The sequence below is a fragment of the Cariama cristata genome, unplaced genomic scaffold, assembly GCF_000690535.1.
Source record: "Cariama cristata isolate BGI_N322 unplaced genomic scaffold, ASM69053v1 scaffold11954, whole genome shotgun sequence".
In the NCBI taxonomy this organism is placed as follows: Eukaryota; Metazoa; Chordata; class Aves; order Cariamiformes; family Cariamidae; genus Cariama; species Cariama cristata.
The window spans coordinates 22,167-39,424 of record NW_009612385.1 but is presented as its reverse complement, the minus strand read 5'-3'; the positions used below and the strand labels follow the sequence as shown (position 1 = coordinate 39,424).

General features: G+C 42.9%; 1 protein-coding gene across 1 annotated transcript; it reads left to right on the top strand.

The window, feature by feature from the left end:
* Nucleotides 1–83: 83 nt before the first annotated feature.
* Nucleotides 84–15,007, top strand: LOC104160479 (methionine-R-sulfoxide reductase B3-like). Its single transcript, XM_009698607.1, has 3 exons — nucleotides 84–153; nucleotides 9,677–9,774; nucleotides 14,843–15,007. The coding sequence occupies exons 1-3, from the start codon at nucleotides 84–86 to the stop codon at nucleotides 15,005–15,007; spliced, it is 333 nt and encodes a 110-aa protein (XP_009696909.1).
* The last annotated feature ends 2,251 nt before the right edge of the window (nucleotides 15,008–17,258 follow it).

The window sequence follows — 17,258 nt, the reverse complement described above, 5'->3', positions numbered from 1 at the left end:
CTCCCTCAAACGCCCTGGCCTCCTTTCTCTTCTTCCTCCCCCTTCTGCCTCCAGGGTTTTCATCTGGGAGATCCCCACGCTCGATGTTCAGAGGGTCTGAGCCCCCGGCATGCCCGACAGCTGGCCGGCACGTCGTCTTCGTGCACCCACGCTGTACGGGGAATCCTGAGCGCAGGCAGGGCGCGATGGCCCACGCCCCAGCAGTGGAGTGGGGAGGTCTGCTCCCCCTGGGCAGTGGGACATCCGAGTGGCCCAGGGGAGAAAGCCCGGGGAAACACAAATAAGCAGCCCTCAGTGTTAGGGAAGAGAGTATCCAAAGAGTGTCCGTAGCTGGCGATGTGAATTGCAGCTATGGCTAGCCTAGTGCTGTGGGGCACGCTGTGTAGTGGAGACCAGACCCCACGAGTACGGAGAGTTTTCCTTGAGATACTTAATCCATCTGTTAGAGGGCTGAATGCCCGCTCCTAGCATCTTGCTCCAGTTTTCCTCTGCACATTGGCCCATTTCCTTTTGCCAATTCTCTCAATCTCTTATTTCTCCTCTTGCTTATTGCATCAGATTTTTTTTTTCCAAGCCAATTACTCCTTTTTACGTATATCTTTACCTAGAATAGCGTAAAAGAAAACAACATCCTGAAGTGAGATGGATGTTTATAAACCAATATTATTTGTCTGCAAAAACATATAGTGAGCATAATTGACTTCCGCTGTGACCATTTGTACTGTGCCTAATTACAAATTAGCTCTTAGCTTAGGTTGAAAATGACTTCCATGTCTTCAGCAGTTTGTGTAGGGTACAATTGTTTTGTTTAAATTATTTATTCAAGTAAAAACTATAAAGAAGGCTAATCTAGAAGAAAAAGTCATGTAAGGAATAGCACAGGCACCAGAGCAAATAGGAGACTTGTGCTGAGCTGCTGGGCGCAGCAGCCATGTTAGCGCTTGCTCTGTCTTTGGGAGATTCCAGAGGCAAGCTGGGGTTCCTCCGGCAGAGCATTAAAGGGGAGCAGCTCCTCAGGAGATTGTTTTTAAGTATTTTGCAGTTTCTTTCCTTGGACTGTGTCACCAGCTACATAGTATGGCTGTGAGAAGTTTTCCTTTGAAAACTTTTTTGAAAGAAAATACACAGAAAGGGCATGCTTTGCTTTAGAAACTGTAACAGAAAGCTAAACAGAAGGTGAACATTATAATCTGAAATACGAACTTTTCCATTTCAATAGTTTCAGTTTTCAGAAGTTTTAAAAGTACAGCTGAAGTGCTTTCAAAGTCCCCAGAAAACTTAAAGGAAAAGGAGTGTGTGGGAGTGTGTGTGCACATGTATATTGTTTTTGTCAGGCTTTTCTGTGAAGAAAGGTCTTTATTTTCTAGTCAGCATTATTACCTACCTCCTTTTGTTTGCATAAGAGGTTGTTAAAAAGATTTAAACCTCCTCCCCAGACCAACACTAAACTCCAAACAATCTAAACCTGCAAATCATTCCTTTTTTCTTCTTTTAGGATTTTCTGCAGTGCCTATAGCTGCTGCATCCTTTTGTGCATGTCGTGGAGACAAAGTCTTAGGCAGAGGGCAATGTGAAGTTACTCTGGGTAGCAGGTCCAGGGTGGCAGAAGCACCTCAGAAGTCCTTGCATGACGCTGCAGTGAGTAGCTTCTGCACTTCCCAGGTGAGGGAGGGGTTCATGGCAAGGTTTTTTGATGAGCCTGTAGCTCATGACGAGATGTTCCTGCGCTGGGATGAAAATCCTACTCTGGAAATGTATCTATTTTAAGGACTAGCTTAGTGGATAAGCTGGAATATTGGGCAAAGAGGAGGGTTTTGCTCTCCACTGCTTCATGGTGGTGTCAGAAGGAGCCATACCCCACCTTCCTGCAGAGTCTTGTCCTGTGGCCAAATGGCCCTTAGAGCAGACCTGGTGGTTTGTGGCTCTGACTTCACCCTGCTGTTCAGTACTCGGTTCTGTCAACCTCTGGCAGACGTTGCCATCTGCCAGCTGCCCCAGTCTCGGCCCAAATCCTGACAAAGGCTTTCCTTGATGGCCAAGAAAATTATGTCCCTTCTTAGTTATTTGTGACCAAGTTCCCTCACCAAGACATCTCATTCAATATCTAAAGTAAACAGAAGAAAGGGGGCCTTTGTCTTTTTTTTTGTTTTAATCAGTGTAATAATTGTTTCAGAACTTTACAACTGCAATGAGAGCCTGTTTGTCCAGCTGTAATGAGGAGGGTGCTTGTCTGCTAGAGCACTCTGTGCTGGAGGCACTGTAGAAGGAGGCTCAGTAGAAGGACTATAACTGCAAAAGGAAGACAGTACAGGCTGCTTTTTTTTTGAGTTAAAAATAATTCTATCAAAATTCCACCTCTGTAGTTTTAGTGTGTATAACTGAGTTCTGGCTGTTCTTTACAAACTTTATTTCCCAAACATGCATATCAATACTACAGGAAAATACTTCAACAAACAAATTGTGGATGTTCATTACTTGAAACACCCCATGACAAATTTTTCAAATATGTACTTCATCTGTGACTGCTGTTGATTTCAGTGCCAGATGCTGATTATTACAAGGTTGCATTTGCTGGCTTTTTTTACTTTCTCTGTGAACGTACTGCATTAGGATTCCAGTTTTGTCAAATCACTTCCATTGTCAGGCCTCCCAGCTTTACTGCTATCCTGATTTACTCATCCTATATGAAAGCTTTGGTTATTTTAGTGAATTGCACAGATAACTCGTAGATATACCAATTGAAAGATATTTTGCAATATATAGATTTGTTTTACCAAAACTGCTTTTGGAAGAAAACCAAAAACTTTTATTAGAAGTTGAATGCTTTGGACTGAGGTTACTAGGTCAACAGTAAATTTTAAAAACTATTTGAGACATTTCTTGGTGGCATTTTAAAATTATAGCTTAAGGTTACACTGCTTCACATGATTCTGTTTGGTTCCTTTGATGCTGAAGATCTACAGCTGACTTATGTGTAAGATATATTTTTAAAAACATTAGCCATGATTTAAAGTAACAAGAGACACTGTTCAGATGAGGGGAGAAACCCATCCTTTGGGAGGAAGTGAGTTAAGTTCGGTAGTTTTGTTGAACCTGAACCAAGAAAGAAACCATTAGTAACTCAATCTTTGTAAGAAGACTTGAGGAAGATCCCAGCCTACCTGTTGATTTTAGCAGCAGCCCAGACATTGGAGATGTCAGGAGCGTTACAGAGGAAGGCTCTAAAATGGCCAGCTTGTATTTAGCAGTATTTTAGAGCACAGTAAAAGGACTAAGGAAGCAGCTAGGTCAATAGTGGTATTGTGATACAGTTACTAATTGCTAAAGAGAATAGGCCCCATGCTTTCATTGCTCAAGAGACATCAGGCACTCTTGTTCTGAAAATTTCAGATGTCAAATGAAATTGAAGATGTGAAGTTTCAGATCTCCCTTAACAATCATTGTAAACAAACATAACCTCCTCCCATTAACAAAGAAATAAATCTGGATTACATATGCTGTTTCATAGTAAGTTGTTTTGATGCTCAGAGTGTGCTGTAGTGGAAGAAAACAAATACCACCTTTATTTATGGCTTTCACTTTTTTATTTCCCAAGTGAGAAACATAAAAAAGCAGATGACGATTGTCTCATAAAAGCTGCTATTAGAAGTTCAGTTGCTTTATAAAATTTCCTTCCCACACTGTTCTGTCAGAGTGGTATTTGCCTGCTGCGGTAGCCCAACTTTGCTGTTAGAGACAGGTAGCATGTTAGAGATAAGCCCTCTTTACTTTTTCTTCCAATGTTAAACTTCGTTTTGGCTTTGTCTTCCCCCCCCTGCCCCCCCGCCCCCCGAACCTAGCTAGCACTCCGATGCTCTGCACGTTCTGCTGAAAAACAGTACCATGTTGTCCTTCTTATATCTGGATGGTGCTGGAAGGGACCAACTGTTTTCTTTCCAGTGGAATACGTATCTAATGTAAAGTCGTTTGCTGGTGAACAAGAACGTTTCTCTGCCTGATTCTGTTTCTACCCACATTTGGGTAAATTAGATGAACCTCCACTGAAAGCAGTGTTACCTGATGGTAAAATATTTGTATGTAAGAATATTTATTGTGCATTCATCATCATGGAGATATTATGAAAAATAACCTGGGATGTTAGCCAAAAAAAGCCCTATGTCTGCACAGGCATTCTACATAATAGCAATATGTCACTTTGTAGTTCTACATTAAACTTGTACGTGAGAAGTTACAGCTGTGGATGCTTGTGTCTTTTCGATTCTGTTTCAATAAACCTTTGGGAAGGAAAAAAGTGAAGGCCCTTCAGCTTTACAGCAGTTTCAAAGCAGAAGCTTTATTATCTTTTTTTTAATCCTATACACTTTATGTTTTTACAGAGACATAGCTTCTCAGTGAAGATAAATGATGAGACTCTACCTTAAAAAGCCTTTGGGTTTTCATTAATCCACATTAGGTTAAAAGGGAATCAGAACTCTAAAAATACAGCACATCAGAGAAACAAGGTATTTTTCAGGTCAAGGTCCTCTTTTCCATCTGGTGCCATTTGGTAGTTCTAACATCTTCCATCTCCCCCTACTTCTCCATCTGTAAATAACTCACTGAAGTAAATGCTTGGAATAATTACAGCAAAGAATGATAAAATGCAGGTTGAACTTAATCTCCTTGGGATCTAAAATGAAAAACATAACTACAGACATCACAGTTATTGAAAAACTGTGGAGGTCTCCCGTTGGCAGGTGTATGAAATGGGAATAATGTCAGAGCATTAGATGCTTTGGGATTGCAATTGTACCATTCAAAAAAAAGTCAAAAGGAATATTAGTTCAGGAAAGGGGGGAAAATAGCGTAGCAGGGCTGATTTTCAAAAGCAGCCTGTCATTTTGCTTCTGCAAATAATTATAGGATCATATTTTAACGGTTAGATGTCTAAGTGCTTGCATCCATTTATTAGGAAGTTGGAGATCTAACTACAACAAAATGTGTGCAAACTTGCAAAACTGGAAGGAGGTTTGAGATGCTTGTAAAACTGATTAATCAGTCAACAGCCGGACTGCTTTCCAAACGTTTATGGGAACAAAATGTCTTTCTTTTTTTGCGTAAGGTCAGCATTGCCCCAAGAAGGAGGCCTGTGTTACCGTGATACCCACCTCGTGCCGGCTGCCAGTGTAGCTGCCTGCCTTAGGTGACTCGTTAGTAGTACGGACTCAATCAGGTACCTAGAATAGGAGGTCTGAAAGTGAGAAAGAAGATGCCTCCTTCAAATGATTTGAAACACAGTGCCCAGGGCTGCAAAAGCAGCATCCAGCATAGGTTCCCAAAGCCAACATGTCTCTTCCTCCCCGTTCTTCACTGTTGCTGCCCAGGGCAGTACCAGACCATCTCTGCTCTGAAGAAAGCATTCTTTGACAAAGAGGCATGAACTACTGTCTCCTCTTTGCCAGAACAGGGACCATTATGAAAAACAAAAGATTCAGTTTTGGTGAGGGGGTGTGGGGTGAATTTTAGAAATGCTGTGCAGCTTTTACAAAATATTTGGGGGATGTCCCAGAATGAGAAAGAATGGGACATGACTCAATATGTGTGACACCCAGCAGCATAAGATCCTTTCTATTACTCACACGGGATGGAGCGGAAAAGATCTGTCAGTAATGTTCAACTTACACATGGTTTTCACTTAAGTACTTGACAGAAGAAAGTTTCATTGCTTTATTTAGTGTATTTTAGATCCAAGAGAGGGTATTTGCTATATATCTGAAAAGCTATTCATCTCCATGGCTGGGTTATTCACGTACCAGAAACTGGCCCTTAGGACATAGCGGCCTGACTCCCTTGTAAAGGGTCATCAGGGTGAGCACAAACACAACCGACTCTTATTTTAAAGCCCTTTTATATTGTCAGTGTGATGCAAAGTAATTGTGAAAATAAGAATGAGCCCATTTTAAATGTCTGTAACGTGATAAAAATTGCTGACCGTTACTGTGTTGCACTGTCCTTCAAACTAAACGTTACATTCAAGGATAAATGTGTTCACAAATCATAGCTGCTGTTGACACACACACAAAAAAGTGCAAATGTCATTTGAAGTTGTTCACTCAGCTGGGAAACTCCCCCCACCCCCATCTTGTCTCCTACAATTACCCTTTGCCCCTTTCCTCCAGCAGCTGTTTCTTCCTAGCTGTTATGTTTTACCATCCTTCAAAAGACAGCGGCCGTGCTCTGCCTGCCCGTCAGACGTGGTGAGCTAGACCTGACAGAACGCCATCACCGGGGAGGGTTGAGTCTTGGCACCAGGGTTTGCAAGGGGGCTCCTCCAGTCTCTGCGGTCCTAAGGGTTTCTGTTTCTCTCTCTCAGCTCAGCAGAAGAGATCCAAAATGGTCTTCTTTCCCTTCCATTCCTGCAGAAGCGTGCCCTTTCCAAGTAGCCAGATAGCCTTCAAAGGCAGGCTGAAGCTTTACTGCACGGCTAACGGCAGTCTAAAATGTAGAGCGGGTCATCCATTTTGCAGCCTGACAGCAGGGAGGAGGCAGGTGCTCGGGAGGATGGGAGTGGAGGAGCAGCAGCCAGCGAGACAGAAGTAGCCTGGGGCTTGCAAAGTGGAGGCCACTGCTGGGTCATTCACGGCTTACAAAGACACAAGGATCATACGAAGAGTCCGCAGGGGTCTGGTTGGCTTTCTACATCACTGGGAGCTGCCTGATGTGCAGGCAAGCAGACTGCTTCTCCAACTTGTTACTGGCAGGTTTTGAAGTAGAGAAAATGGCCAGAGAAGGCTTAGCAAACTATCAAATGGGTTTTCTGCTTTAGCTCAGGAGAGGGGAAATGAGACAGCAGAGGGTGATTGATTTTCGTGGAGAGTTTGGCTCATCAACTCAATGAGCAGTTCATTTGTCTTCCTTTCAAGGTCAGCAGAGTGACAGCGTGTCTCACTGTGCCCTTCAGGACCTGTTCTGTTTGCAGAGTTTGCTCAGTTTTCAGTCAACCCTCATGGAGTTGCTGGTTCATCACAGTAAGGCTGGTGCCTGAGCTGCCATGTCACTTGAGAAGAGATGGCTTGACTGAGAGTCAAAAGTCCGCACTGTGGAGGCACAGTCTTGTTTCCTAGTCCCTGTCTCGGGGACCGTATGTGGCAGTGGTGGAGCCTTTGGAACATGTGTCACGTGTAGCATGAACTGACAGCCTAAACTGAAGTCACTCCAGTTGGGTACAAAGGCTACTTTAAGACAAGCTCGTCTGTTTATATAGGTTTCAGATGACTTCATTTTTTAAAAGTGCATGGAGTGTATCCAAAGCAAATAATTTTTCTGTGTTGAATGGGAAGACCAAAAGGAAGAGTCTGGAGAAAGGAGGATGAATGGTCTTTCTTTAATGTCAAAGCTGACATAAACACATCTCCTCCGAACCCTTCTCACAAGATAATTTTCTCAGCAAGACACAGATTGCTTCAATCTCTGTGTAGCAGCCTTTGAAGCTTCCTCCTTATTGCTGTTATGGAGGAGGCAGGGTTGTCTTTGAGAATTTCTGCAGCACTGAAGTGTTCCTTCTCCAAAGGCTTTCACACGATCAGATAGTTGGTTGCTCCAAACAGCTCCCTCTTTGGAACTTCTCTGCCATCACACAAGGGCAAACTGGTATGTCTGTTTTGCAAAATTATTAAATTAAAAAGACTAAAAAGGCTTCATTAAAAATATTCTGACCAGCTCTATGTAAGGCCTCAGTTTTTGTTAGGCAGAGGCCCAGCTAAGAGGATGATGAATGGTGTTGGAAAGGAGCCACCAATTAGGAGACATCAATTTTTCTGTCAACAGGATAACCCCTTTTGCAAGACTTGTCATATGTTTATTCCTTTTCTGTTTGTGAAGGTATTTGTTTGGCAGGGATATTTTGCATAAGGGGAAGAATTTATAAATTGTTTTTTTACAGTTGTCATTGCTGCACTGTTTTGAGTTCTTGTCGTGGGAAATTTTCCCTGTTCAGAGTTCTTGCTCCTCTGTCTGCTGTCTGTAACTCTTCCATTTGCAATACTTCAGGGGGAAAAAATGACTCTACTTACTTCTGCAGCGAGTTCTGGGGTGGAAACACTTGTGATGGTGGTAGGCACCTTGGGAGCATAGGACTTGGGGCTTGCAGTGCCTTCAGGTTGCAGACTTAGGAATGCTACTATATGGGTGTTCCCCAAAGGAAGAGAAATGCATTTCTGAGCATTTCTTTCTTAAAACTGTATGCACATTGTGCTTGCATCCTAGTAAGTGTTCTTCCATCTTTAATGGTTTAAGATACAACTGAAGACATACGGATTTTTTTTTCCAGTTTACACACTTCCTTTACCCACATTCAGAAAACTTGATAGCTTCCACACCCCTTATAGGAAATTTTACTCATTTTACTTACGGGAAGCTGTATACGTCCTTTGTTTATCTGCATGCAGTGATTCACGGCTGCTGCTGTGTTTCTTAACAGCTTATTGCAAGTCATTTTATGAAATCATCAGTAGCAAATGCCTGACAGATATTAGAAGAAGAAACAAGAAAGTTCTGTATTACATGGGCATATGTGTGATACACAGAGAGCAAAAGCTGCCTGTGCATGTTATATTTGGCAAGAGACGGAATGAGAAGGACAGATAGCCAGTGGGATTTCAAATGGGCACTGGTGAATGTTGACATGACCTTAAAGCCTATGAGGTTCTTATGTGGGAACCCAGCTTCAGGAAATGGAGCATATGATGACAGGTTTTTGAGGGGTGGCTGAAAAGTTACCGCTGTGTAGTGGGTATCTACTGGGACACTGAATAGAGCTGCGTTGTTTTTTACCTGTGTTGTGGAGAGGGGGAGACTTGGCGTGGAATGGTTAAAGAGTGGAAGGTCATTATTTAGATGATAAGTGGCCATTTCTGGTAGGTCAGGTACACACCTCATCATCATCTGGTGTCAGGTCATGCTGCTCAGTGCTCAGCTAGCAGCTATGTTAAATGTACGTGTTAATGAGTGCAGTTGTTTTGTCCTGGATGCAGACCACATGCAGACCATCTACTAGTGTCTAATACAGGCATAGTTATGACTCCACCTGTCCATGGCTGATCTGAAGCACTCGTTACTGTTTTGAAATTAGACTCAATAGTAATCATCTCACTGCCTCTAATGTGCGATGGGTCAGTGTCTGAGCACATCCTTCAGAGTGTGACTGTGCCTTGGTGAAGGCAAAGGTTAAGGCAGGTTTCGGGGCTCTAAATTGCAACTTACTGACTCTTTTTTAAAGCACCTTTACACTGCAAAAGCAAACCCACTTCTGTTCCATAAAGTCTCGCTGTTTGTCTTCAGGGTGGAATTTATGGTTTTTAAAACTGATGGTAAGGCTGAATCTGGCTTACCTGAGCAACCGCCTTCGTGCCTGAGCTAAATTGCTACTGCTGCTTGCGATGGGGTGCAGGAATCTCTGTTGAGATGGAAGACGGACAGCTAGTGGCAGCTTGGTCCTTGCCTATAAATGACTTTGTATTTAGGGGGGAAATTTTCCAAAGTACCTAAGTGATTTAGGATCCAAAATTTCCGTTTCAGTTATTTTCAGGCTCTGGAGTAAGATAAACATTTTTCTAAGTGTGATTCTGTCTTGCTTTTTACAATGCCATCTGCCATGAAGACACCCTCTTTTCTTACTTATCTCATTCCTCTTTTCCAGGTTGGCCTTCCTTCTATGATGTGATCAGTCCTGATGCAATTACTTTCAACGATGATTTCTCCTATGGGATGCATCGGATTGAAATATCCTGCAGTCAGGTTAGTTTATAGCACACACAGACCATTCTGATGGCAAAGGCTGCAAAAATCATTACAGCGTGCTGTACTTTCCCTAAGATTTGCAAACCTTTCAGTTCCATTAAATAGTAATCATTGTGAGAGAGCACAGTGGGTCGTAGGTGTAACAGCTGGGTGGAACGAGTTGAAGGCACAAAGGGCTCGTTGGAATGCTCATTGAAATGCTCGTTGTTGTCTTGTGTGAGATTTAACAGAGCAGATGTAAATGGTTGGACTTGGTGCTGAGTCTACAAAAATTGTCTTCCTGTAGAGGGTCCCTTCAAAGAAGCTCCTGAGCCTGAGCCTGGCCGACTGACTCCACATGTGAGTGGTTGAGAGGGAAGTCAAAAGCAGTGGAGTGACTGTGTGCTGATTCCATCACTGTGCATTACTGTGCAGCCGTGCTAACTCATTCCCAACACTCATTCCCAGCGCAGTCCTAATGGCTGCCTCAAACAATCCCATCTGCCGTAATAATGAAGTCAGTAGTCATTCAAAACATGCCCAAATTTTCCGTTATCTGTCTTGTTCTACTTTCTCTCATCCTTTGTGCTGCCCTCCTCTTTGTAAAGGGAATGGCATAATCATTACCTAGCAAAGAGAGAAGCTGCTGCATTGGTGTTCGGCAGACGTACCCAGCAGCTTGCAGTCCTCTGGCTCCACGTGCTCAAACTGCTCCTGAGAGAAGCAGCATTTCTCGTTTGAGCAGTGATAATTTACTGTTCTCTTTCCAGACAGTGTTGGTGAATGGATAACTGATTTCATCCCTGATGATATGCATCCTTACTAGCCAGTCAGTCCTCATACATAAATGATCAGAGTGAGTTAAGAAGCTTTTCAAAAAGAGGCAAGATCGTCTTTATGGAGAATCCATTAACTTCAGTCTGGGTAGAGGGTTTGGCCCAACATGTTAATGGCCAAATCAGTGTGTCTGCTAGTATGTCATGTGTACTACATAATTCTATAGTTTTGATGATATGCTTTAGAAGATCCATTAAGACTTTTTGGGAACATCCATTTCCCTAAATTTCCTAGCAAGGTAGCAAGGAGACTGCAGACAGGCAATCTCGTGCTTCACCAGTGATTAGTGGCATAATCAAAAATGCAACCCGCTCTCTTCAGCTCTGCTTCGTAGGCCTGAATAGTGCTAAAATCAGCCTACTGCCAACCTGCTGAGCCTGTATCTGCTGACACCCTTCAAGAGATGGCCAGAGCTCCTGGTTTCACCTGAGAGAAGCCCAAGGCAGCCTGTGGTCAGGCCAAGGAATCTGGGATTGTCATTTACCTGTTGCCAAACAAAATAGCGCTAGCAGACCTGAGACCAGCAGTATTAGCAGCAGTCACACGCAGACACCGTAAAATTAAAGCAAAACCAAAACCTGAATTTAAAGCATTAAGAAAAAAACACGACCAAGATTGCTATATAATCCAATGGCAACTTCCTACCAGCTGCTCCAACTTCCTGGGGCAATAACCCCACAGATGATCAAGTCACGCAGGAAAATAGCTTGAGGAGTGGTGAGCATCTTTGCAGCCACCGCTTAGCGCAGTTAATGCCGCCGCATCGTGTATCCATAACAAAACCATTTCCTCCCCTCCTTGGAGCCCTAGGAATGTGAATCACACATGCAGCTGCAAAAAAAACCCGCAGTTTTACTGCAGCCTGGAAAGCCGTGGGATTGATATGGCAGGCCTTGGTAGAACTGGAGGGAAATACCCTCTCCCACACCCAAAACCTTATTAATCTTTTGCAGATGAAAAAGTAGTTGATTTTTCTTTAAAAGTCCTTCCACCTGTCTGAGAGAATAAAAAACCTCTCTTTTAATGTTCTCCATTATAGAAAGCAAACACTGGGGGAGAATTGCTGTAATATTAATCAAAGACATCTATGAGATTATCCTAGAGATAACTTTTACAGTTTTTTGGAAACACGTCACCCTGATTGTATTTAAAAGGTCAATGATTAGTGACAGGTAGAAGTTAATTACAAATGCATTTGAGGAATACTGTAAAACTGGTTGCACCTCTCTTTTTTTTCTCTCTTTCCTGCTCGAGAGTCCCTTCCCCTGAGGTCTCCCTAGCTGTTATTTGTACCTGTACCGATCAATAAAATTCTGTAGCCACAGAAGTACTGTTTGCACATTGATAGCTCGGACTCGGCGACAGCAGCTGACTGCAAGCTGCTTTCCCTGCTTCCCAGCAGCGTATTAGAACCAGGAGGCTTGGGAGATCCAAGCGAACTGACAGTTAGCAGTGACCCCCCCCTTTCCTGCTCCCAAACACGTACTTCAAATGCTCTTCTCTAACCGTTTCACCGTCCCACTGCATTCTGTCCGATATATTTATGTGCAAGGCCGCAACAGATGATTCTTTCTTTTGGGGAGGCTTTGCAGGCATGTATGTATGTCCTAGAAAAACGGTCGGCACCTATTATGTGTGGGGAGGACAGTAAAATCAATTCATCCTTTGTACTCTCAGCTGAGGGCCAGGTTTCTTATACTGTGATACAAAGGATTGAATTGCATTTCTTTTCGGGGAAGATGAGTTATAGAGTCATCTACAGAGAGAATCGCCACATAAATTTTTGGTGAGGGGGAATCTCTAAAGGTAACAAATTTTGCAGTAATCCAATCCTGGTGTGATTCTGCCATCACAAGGAGGTGTAATGAGACTGCCTTAGGCTCTCACACAGCTTCTCAGGTTTTGTGAGGAAAACCTTTTTGATCGATTGTCTTTGTAGTCTGTATGTGAGTATATTACTCCTGCAGACCATTTCTCTCTACAGTTACTCTTGTTCTGTTTCTGTCCAGTGGAGACGGAATGATTTATCTTCGGTTAAATGTTAATCTGGAAAAGATCTGTTTAACACTCCTAGGCAGGAGGTTTTGAAGCATTCTTAGTTGAGATGAGATGATTTAATTAGGATGCTGAGCATTTAGAAAAATACTCTCTCTGGGACACTTAAGATTTTTTTAAATTTTTTTTTTTTTCCCCAAGGTATGGAAAAGCTTTGTAATCAGGTGAAGTGCCTCATTGTGAGAGACTCCAATCTGAGAAACAGCTCAGGTTTTCTGCCCAAACTGCCTAAAAAAGACCTTCAGTCTAAAGGAAAATGAAGTAAAGTCAGCAGTGGAGAATGGAGGAAAGGGTGGCAAGACAGCAGTGTTTCAGGAGGAAGACTTGAAGCTTTGTCTTCTCTAGTTCCCCTGCAACTTTCCTTTGCCTTTTCCTTATTTGCCGTGTTTCACCTTCCTTCCTTACAAAGCTGAGCAGCTGCTGCTTAGCCCAAAGTCATCCCATTGCCTCTGGGAGCTCGTCCTGCCGATACTACGGGGTAGAATCGCCCTTGTTTGTTATCGGGGTCCTTGCTGGACTGCCGTGGCTGTTTCGGGGACACTTCTCCAGGAGCACGGAGCTTGCCCTGGGATGTGGCTGCACGGGTGGGAACACTGGGGCTTCACATACCTACCTGCCCTGCTCCCGGAGTCGGTGAGGGTTATTTTTTCATTTGTCTTTAAACGAGAAGAGTTTTTGTCCCTCCTAGCTGGCGTGAGAGCCTCCCCCAGCCTTTCAGTCTGTTGAGAGAGTTTAACCTGAAGCCAAGGCTTTACCTGCTTCTACAGACACCCTTCCTACTGCTTTGGTGAATTAAAGGCCATAACAGCAGGAGAACGTTAGCAACGTTGACTGCAAGGTAGAGATTTGCCATCACTAACACATTCACAGTTTGGAATAATCAGTATTGCCTCTATGTATTTCGAATACTATGAATTAATTAAATGATAAGAATAATTTGCAGTCTTTAATTTTTGCTGTCTGACTGCGAGCCCACGAGCAGCTCTGTGATCTCAGTTACATCATTCCAGCTCTCACTGAGATCAGCTATTGACTTGAAAGGCCGAGGCTCTTTGGTAAAGCAGCATGACTTTCCTGTTCAAGATAAATATTTCTGCAGTGCAAGGTTTAATTTTTTTTATTTCTCATGGCAGGCTGTAGAAATGAACTTGTGGAATTTAGGTGACTAATTACAAGAAGTTGTTATTATCAAGATAAGTTGTTAGCCATAATGTGCAGTGATAGTAATCCTAATTTTTGAATAATGATCAGCTGGATCAGCTTCTTCAAAATATTGTACTGTTCTGTAAAGCAGGGGACTGTTGCCTTTCTTACAGACAGGAGCAGTAGTGTTCACTCTGAATACCTCTGCGAGTATCTGAGGCTGGTTCATACAGAACAGAAGTGTCAACAGACCATCTGTAGTATCATATTCCTTACAAAAAGTGAATTCAGCATCATTCCTATTTATAATTGCTCCCAGCTAAAGATTATTCATTCAGAAATATTTTACATGTCTTCACTATAGGTCTTTCTCAGTCACCTGTCCCTGTCTCCTATATGTTACAGAAAGTAGTATGAGATGAGTAGTCGATGAGCTCCATCCCCTCCAGGGGCAAGAGGCAGAGGTGCCCCCAGAAGGACCCTGATGCTCAGAAGAGTGCCAGGCTGTGGAAAGGGAAAAAAAAAAAAAAAAAAAAGAGTATGAGGGTGTACTCCCAAGAATGTCTTCACTGCTTTAGGTCTTTGCCGGGATCACCAAGGGGTTTCCTTACCGAGGGGCGTAGCAGATGGCCGCAGGCTGAGGAGAGCCCAGAGCTCAGGCTGGCCCTTTCTTACACAGCCCTCCTTACAGCAGTAAGTGAATCGTGGGCAGTGCTGTCCTCACCACTCGGTGTTTCACTGGGCTCCTGCCGTGAGTCCTTACAGAGACAGGCGGCTTCTCCGAAATGGTGGCCCAACCAAACACACGCAGTGGCATGACGGGAGACACCCAGGAAATTTGGGCTTGAAGTCTTAGGCGCCTGTGGTATCTCAGAAGATCATCTTCCTGCATCACTCTTGCAAATAAATGTAGGTTGTAAATCCCACTTGAAAAGGCAATGTAGGCACCAGTGTGCTTCCTTGGAAGTGGCTGCTAGTCATTGCTTAACACCGCCGTGATGCCATCAGGCTGCACAGCGGCACAGTGATACTCTATTGTATTTTGTTTCAGTGTGGTGCTCACCTGGGGCATATTTTTGACGATGGACCTCGCCCAACTGGCAAACGGTACTGCACAAACTCTGCTTCGTTATCTTTCAAGCCAGCAGACAAGAAGAACGCCGGAGAAGGCAGCGGTAACGCCAGTCCTGCCCAAACAGGCAAAGCTGAGCTGTAGGACGAAGCAAAGCCTGCAGTAAACTGCGCTGATCCCACACAGCTTACAAGGAATGTTTTCTAAGTTGCCTGCTCTCTTATATCCTACGAATGTTTAAATGTATGAAAGCATTTTGCACCATCCTTCTTCTTCCTCACCTTTTCGGAACTGAGGCCTTGCCTGCCAGTGCATTTACTATATAATTGGATTGAAAAATGTGTTGACTGACTCCACAGATTTTCTTTTCTTTTCTTTGAGATCGCTTTGGGGAATCCTTAAATCAAGAGGCTTTGGCGTCATTAGTTATTAGTTTCTTCTTAGTGCTGTGTTACTCTAGGTTTGAACACTGTTTCTTTTTGTGTGGGAGATGGGACTCGTGTTTATCTCCAGTCTATAGGAAACTTCTGGGCATAAGAAAATCCTGAATTCCTAGCACATCTCTGCTTTGTTCCGACTTGCGAGGCATGCAGCCTTTGGTCATACGTATTCAGCCATCTCCCAGCATCAGCCGCACCCTGCAAAAACTTGTAGTTATGGCTGTTCCTTCCCAATTGAGAGAGATGGATGAGATGTAAAGCCCATCCTTCGGCTAATTTACTGCCAAAATTTCAAGGGTGTGGTTGAAAGGATGTAAACATTGTCTCAGCATCTATTTTTCCCCTTTGTTTGGTATTTAAATCAAGGTTTTAACTAGTAAGACTCACTTTTGCAGGCTGCTAATGAGGCTTTGTCTTTTTGTGAGGCCTGTTCAGCAACTGTAACTCAAATCTGAATTAAAGTTGAAATCTGCAGGGGGTAATTATATGGACAAGTGCAGAGATAAACTTGAACAGTGAAGTAGATGAGGGATGACACCAGGTTCTTTATCTTGTCGGTTGCTACAAGGATTCAGAAACATGACAGTTTCTGCTAAAAGGGAGTTTAGGAATGAGTGTGACAGAAAGAGGGAGACCCTCCTGAAGTATCTAATTTTAAAGATTTGCTGGTCTGGATGCATACTGCCTACGAGGCCACAGCCTTTAATTTGTGCAATTGCAGTGTAGGACGTGAGTGAGGGGGTTGGTGTAAGAAATTAATTTGAAAAAAGCCTGTCAGAGCTCCAGAAATTTTCATGTGGCAAAATTTACTGTCCCAGAAGATGTTTTTCACAGCTGCTTTTAGATTTTGTTGACTAACAGTTTGTCTAGAATTGTGCATAATACTGTTCTTTAAGATACACTATACAGTATTTGCTAACACCACTTTGCCTTTAAACGTTGAGAGACTTAACGAATATATTATTTACTTTTATTAGCAAAGTTTGTGACCTACATTATTTGGATCCAATTTCATTTCTAGTAGGAGCAAAGCAACCACTGTTTTTTCTGGAAGCAGGACTGAGGTTTCTACGTCAGTGATAATAAATATATTATCTAAAGTACAAACATCCTTCAGTTAAAATGTAGCTACTGTAAAAGCATATGGAAGGAATGGTCAGAATTGCCTTTTTCTTAGCAACATAAGAAAAGACCTGAAAAAAGCGTACAATACCTTAGCATCAAACAGATGCCAGTAAGGATGATAAATATTTAGAGGTAAAGCACTGGTGCTCTGCTGTAGTGAGCACCTACTCACACGAGTATTCCCCCGGATGTCACGCAAGGAATTGCTCATCGGCTGCAGGAAAGGTTGTGCAGACTGACCTTTGGTGTTTCAAGGCGGTCAAGTTTCTCCAGGTTCCATTGGTTTTTAGCAATTTCTTCTAGAAGGACTGCTTTTATCCCTTCCTTTTATGTAAAGAAAAGTGGGTTTTCTCTACCACATTTTCTGACATAAACATAAAAAAGGCAGCATCTATAAAAATGTGGTGCATAAATGTGGTTTAATTCCAGATTGCTGTTGGATTTAAGTGTTATCAAATTTCAGTATATTCCTGCCTTATGTTAAAGAAATATATTACTTAAACTTCAGTATGCAGTAATGTATGCTGTCCTACAGGAGATTTATTTTTGCAGGATATGGAGTGCAATGAAATGAGTCAATATGGTGAGGTGTATGTGATCTCTGGGACTTAGACTGTTTAACATAGGAAATGCATTGTTCTCTCTTGTGCGCGAACTATACCACAGCGCGGTGCAAGGTAGGACAGATTTCCCTTTATTGCTCTAAGAAGATGCTAGCAAGGGCTAGTATTGAGCCCTCCAAATTTGGTCCAGGCTGGTTATGATCATGACGGAGGAAACTTGGGAGCTGAGCACAATGTATAGAATAATGGGAGAATATTTCTGTACGT